Source organism: Muntiacus reevesi, chromosome 1 (assembly GCF_963930625.1).
Source record: "Muntiacus reevesi chromosome 1, mMunRee1.1, whole genome shotgun sequence".
Lineage (NCBI taxonomy): Eukaryota > Metazoa > Chordata > Mammalia > Artiodactyla > Cervidae > Muntiacus > Muntiacus reevesi.
In genome coordinates this window covers 199,695,222-199,700,911 of record NC_089249.1, presented here as the reverse complement: position 1 = coordinate 199,700,911, position 5,690 = coordinate 199,695,222, and the positions used below count along the sequence as shown (strand labels likewise).

Genomic DNA, 5,690 nt, shown 5'->3' with positions numbered 1-5,690 from the left:
AGTCTGTGGTCATGCGTTCCCTAGCAACAACTGACGGATACAGATGTTAGGCTGAGAGACACCTTACTACAGAGTGAAACAGGTGTGGCATTCCTCCTCAGCCAGGACAAAGAGGTTTACCAATGCTTTCTGCTATTAATAAACCACATCACCCACACCCAACAATGCAGCCACGTGCAGCCACACTCTTGCAGGTGCCAAGGTCACCCGTCACAAGTGTCCAGTCCTGTTGGTAACCACATGACCCACATCTCCATACACCCTATACTGTGATCACACTGCATACTGTCACACACACAGGAGCCCCACCTTACATGCTTAGACATAAGCCATCCGCCCAGCATACCGAGGTGCCCAGTTTATCATCCCATGGGATCCCCCCACCCCACTCTAGGCCTACAGGTCACCTTCACACTGGCCAACACAGCCTCACCAGGTCCCATGAGTGTGGTGTCATCTAGACACTTACAAAAACATAATCTCAGGGTGGCAGGCACACCTGAACTCCGGGACACACGCCTTCCTGGGCAGCCCCCATGGCCTAGTAGGTGGAGGCAACAGGTTGGGCAGAGCTCTGTCTCTAGCCCCACGGACCCTGCTAGCGCTGGGTCCAGATGCCTGCCTCTGACAGGGTCCAGCTCCCCCTCCCCAACTCCCTGCCCAAGGCTCAGTGGTGACAAGCTGTGTCGCTCTCTGTCCATGGGCTGTGTCCAGGATGGCCCTCCATATTCATCCCAGACAGTCTCCTGGAGTTGTGCTGTGGCCATTGGCCAGTTCTGGGCCTCCTCTGCCTGCACCCCAGGCCTAGGCCAGGTGTGGAGCGGGATTCCGGGCTGGTGGGGCACTGCTGAGGGCCCTGTTTGGTTATTGCCTGGCAGCCTGAGACCCAGCCCGCAAAGCCCCCCACCAAGTTGTGGGGATGGGGGCGAGAGGAGTAGTCTGGGACCTGGGTTGGGGGGGCCCAGGTCAGAGGTCATGAGAGATGGAAGGGGGAGGGGAGTGTATATTAAACACCAAATAGGAGAAAACAAAATCTGAGGTCCATGTGCATTTCAACTCCCTCCTCCCCAGCAAGGTCACAGTGATCTAATGGGGGGACCCAAGGGGAAGGGGCAGAAGTGGCAGACATGGAGATGGGGAAAAAACCAGTGTCCTCAGTCCAGATGGGGACAAACAGCTTCCCCCCCCCCCCCCCCGCCGCCTGTTTTCCCACGTGCAGATCATGGGGGCCACCTCCAGCACTCGCCTTCTGGGGATACAGACAGGATGGGGGGTCGGGGCAAAGAGGGAGGGAACCACAGAGTGATGCAACAGAGCTGGGTTGCCACAAGCCCAGATCTGCCACAGTTTCGGCAAGGCCTCAGTTTCCCTGCCGGAGATGGTGGATGAAGGGAGAGAAGTGGAAGAAATGGGAGAGAGGCCAGGAGAGGAGGAGAAAGGGAGGAGGAAGAGGGCACGGGACTTGGGGAGAGGCCTGTGCCCGGGACAAAGGGGTGCCAGCGGCGGTGGCGGGCTCTCTGGGCTCACATGAGGACGCATTTGCCCTTGATGCGGTCTGTCCTCTTCTGTTTGCTGGAGCGCTTGCCGTCGATGTTCAGGCTCATGTTCCGACGCGTCTCCAGTGTGAGTAGCTCCTGGAATAGTTCCTTGACGTTGTAGTTCATCTTGGCTGAAGTTTCCATGAAGGCGCACTTCCACTCCTGGGCCACAGCCTGGGCCTCGCGGGTGTCTACCTCCCGCTGGGTCTCGTCGCACTTGTTGCCCACCAGCATGACGGGGATGTCCTCCACGCTGCCCTTGATCTGCACGATGAGCTTGTAGATAGGGCCCAACTCCTCCAGCGACTGCTTGCTGGTGACCGAGAAGACCAAGATGAAGGCATGGCCCTTGGAGATGGACAGCCGCTGCATGGCCGGAAACTGGTGACTGCCCGTGGTGTCAGTGATCTGCAGCGTGCACACACTCTTGTCGCAGCTGATGACCTGCCGGTAGGTGTCCTCAATAGTGGGGATGTAGGTGTCCCGGAACGTGCCTTTGACGAAGCGCAGCACCAGCGAGCTCTTGCCCACGCCGCCCGCCCCGAACACCACCACTCGGTAGTCGTTGCTCTGTTCAGGCATCTTCCACTCGGGGGTGGGGGGCGGGGCCGGGAGAGCTCGCAGCTGTGGCTGCTAGAACCCCAGACCGACCCTGCACAGAGAGGAGTGTCAGATGCAAAAGGCCCACCCAGGTTGGGAGGGAGTGGGAAGGGTGGGCTTCTCGGAGGAGGCAGCATTTCTTCTGCCTCCCCGTTGATCTGGTTGACTTTGCCATTCAGAGCCGCACCCTCTGCCTGTCTGCTTTCCCTCAATGAAATCTGGGGCTTGAGCTTCTTTCAGGGTGTGGAAAGACTTGACTGGAAGGAGCGTGGAGATGCTGGCATGGGGTGCACACCCACAGCTTCCTCCACCTGTGCGCTCCCCCAGCCCCCAGGAGGCACTGGCTTTTCCCTGAGTCTGTGACTGGGGCAAGCTGCCTTGCCACCCTGAGTCTGTTTTCTCCTCTGCAAAAACAGGTGAAGTGATGCCTGTCTCCAACCATCACAGGCTCTCTGCTCTCCCTCAAGCCCATGGGAGCTGCATGGTGGGGTATCTTTAAAATGCAGATGGCAGGGCCTCAGCCTTGGAAGCAGTGAATCCTTTGGTCCAGGGCCACAGTCCTGGGAACTTGCATTTTAAAGCTGCTCTCCTTCCCACATCCCCTAAGTGTGATCCTGGTGCGAGAGGTCCAAAAATTTGCAAATCATAAAGCCGGTTTTCCAGGTTGTAGATGAGAAAACTAAGCTTAGAGAAAGCCCCACTTCCTAAACTCCAAACCCAGACTACAGTCTGGCCTGCCACTCAGGTCTGATATGTCCGTAGGAACAGAACTCTCTGCGAGGGAGTCCTCTCATCCTCTGTCCCCTCCTCTGTGCTCAGAGAGGTCCAGTGACCTTGGAAGGTCACACAGCACAGCAATTCCTAAAATGATGACGGTGGGGGAAGAACTGTGGCCTGGGGGTGAAAAGACAGGAATCCTGTCTCCAGCATCTGCATCCTTATCTATAGAAACAGCAGAGACCCCTTCCCTGCCTCCTCTCAGCCATCTCTGAGGGTCCATCAGCATGGAGGGGTGTTTCTACAATGAGATAGAGAAGACATGGCAAGATTGCCCCCCTGGCCATGCTACTGATCTCAGGTATTGGGGGTGGGGGGGCATGTAGTATGCAAGACCCAACGACATGGACCTGGCAATGAAAACCCTAGTAAGTAAATTGATGTCCCTGAGCCTCAGTGTTCCCATCTGTGAAATGTGAGCAGTTGCAGTGCCCATTTCATGAAGGTGATGGGACAAAGAGTGCCAGATGCTGGAGAAAGCCCTTGGCCGGGTTCCTGGCACACAAGAGCCCTCAGTAAAGATGGACAGACATGATTCTCCTTCTCAAGGACCCAGGGTATAAAGCACCTGGCTGGTGGCAGGTTGGGAAGGCACGTTCTCAGTGATCAAAAGTACCAGGTTTGTCAGAAAAAGACAGACAGTGAAGTTAACGGCTGACACGGACCTCACAAATGACGTGCCCGGCAAACTTGTAGGAGCTTTAGCAGCTCTAACTCATGGGGGACTGTTAGGCATCTTGGGGAAATGCATAGCATTGGGGGGCAGTGACTGGTGGGGCTGGCAGCCTGCTCTGCAGTTACTGCCCTCGCCTGGGTGAGCACCCCAAGAAGTGGGCTCAGCACTTGGCAGCCAGGCACCGCCCAGACTGGCCGAGGGACCTGGGGTGGCTGGAAACCATTGGTTAGGCTGACCCGACCCAGCCCTTGCCTTGAGCTGAGTGCAGACCCCCCAGCAGGCTTCCAGGCATGTCCACGGGGGTGTCCTCCAGGAGGGATCCATGGGGGCCTGGGATCTCTGACTGGGAGCCCTGTTCCATAACCCCAAACCCATGCCAGGAGCCTCCCTGGGTGCCATTTGAATCCCACCCTCACCTCCCCTGGGCTGGGGTGGGGGGAGGAGGGGGCCGTGGGCACCGAGGCTCCAGAGGGGGTGGCACAGGCTCAAGGTCACAGCAAAGAAGTGGCCGAGCAGAGCAGGGTTTGAACTGGCCCTGGTTGGCTGCAAGGCCTGGGGTCCTTCCCCTGTGCAAGACAGCCCACCTTGAGACTCCTAGGCCAGACGAATCTGCCCAGTCCTGGGCCCCGGAGTCCAGCGAGGAAGGTTGGAGCGACCTTAGGTGCAAGAAAACAGGCCCAGCTCAGGGGAGGGCCTGGGGGCAGAGGATGGCTGCCCCAAGGGGGTCTGACTTAAGGACTACCTGACCAATGAGGGGTTTGATGACAGAGGGCCTGCTCTAGAGGGGCCTGTCGGGGGAGGTCAGCCCAGGGGCTCCCCTTGGCCCAAGGAGGATCTAAGTGATGGGGGAGGGGGTTTCCACCGGAGGAGGGACTCCTGGATGAGGGGCTTGGCTTGAAGAGGGAGCGGAAGGGCTGAATGGGTGTGTGGTCGGGAGAGACCAGCTCGGGGCCCACCTGACTCCTCCTGGAGAGGCCCTGACGGCGGGGCCGAGGAGGGGCTGCGGTGGGCCAGAGGGGCTGACTTGGTCGAAGGGCTCCCGGTCAGTACCGTGGGGGAGGGGTGATGCCAAAAGGGAGCTGTCCAAGGTGGGAGCGCGGAAGGAGGCCCAGCCAGGGCCCGGCCGGACTGGGGAGGGGGTTCCGGTGGAGGGCTCGGCGGGGAGGAGGGCCCAGCCCCGCGGCCGCGGAGGGTGGGGCTCAGACAAAGGAGGGGCGCGCGGGGAGAGGACCTGCGGGCCTCGGGGGGTGATGCAGAGGGCCCTGGCGCCCCCCGCCCCCCGCCCAGGCCACCTACCTGGGCGCTCGTCCCTGCAGCGCCGCCGCGGCTGCTGCTGACCGGCTCCGTGTCCGCTTGGGCGCCGCCGCCCCCCGCACGCCTGCCTGCCGCCGCCCGCCCGAGCTGCCTTCGCCGCCGCCGCGCCCGCGCCCGCGCCCGTCCCCGCCCGTCCCCGCCCGCCGCCGGGCGCCGCGCTCCGCCCCTCCCCCGGGACCCGCGCCCCGGGCCAAGGTCACCGCCGCCCCGCGCCCGGCCGCGCGCGCACAGTCCCTCCCGGGCCCGCTCAGACCCCCGCCCCTACATCGCCGCCTGGCAAACACACAGTGCTGCCAGGGACGCAATGGGGGTGGGGGCGGCTTCTCCGGGATGAAGCTGTAGCACCCCAGGGTCACCCTGCAGCCAGCAGCTGGGCAAGATGAGGGGCACCCAGGAGCAAAGAGAAGGGGCCCGCTGGCAGAACTGTAGATAAGGGTACTGAGGGACAGAATGGCAACCCCTTGGGCTGTCCAGGGGGTGGGAGGTGTCCAGCTCAGGGGCAAGGAAAGGAATGTGCATTGGTGGAATGAATAAATAATCAATCAATAAACAGATGTGTGAGAAGGCAGAGGTGGCCCAAGAAGGCTCGGAACAATGCGGGTGTTCAGGAGACTAGTCGTGGTAGGAGGCTTTTCCCTGGCAGGCGTGGGACTTGGTCTGGGTTGATGGCGGTAAGGGCAGGTCACTGAGACAGAGATGGCAATTGGGCCTTTGAGGTGGGGGGATGCTTCTAAACGTAGAGGGGTAAACAAAGGGAGCCAAGGAGGCTGGATTTGCAGTTTTCT

At 60.5% G+C, this 5,690-nt stretch overlaps 1 protein-coding gene across 1 annotated transcript; it reads right to left on the bottom strand.

Moving 5' to 3' along the window:
* Positions 1-1,397: 1,397 nt before the first annotated feature.
* DIRAS1 (DIRAS family GTPase 1) lies at positions 1,398-4,996 on the bottom strand. The gene is made up of 2 exons (XM_065934053.1): positions 4,888-4,996; positions 1,398-2,190 (listed from the first exon to the last, which is right to left on the bottom strand). Exon 2 carries the CDS (start codon positions 2,118-2,120, stop codon positions 1,524-1,526), a length of 597 nt encoding a protein of 198 aa, XP_065790125.1. The 5' UTR covers positions 2,121-2,190; positions 4,888-4,996; the 3' UTR covers positions 1,398-1,523.
* Positions 4,997-5,690: the final 694 nt, after the last annotated feature.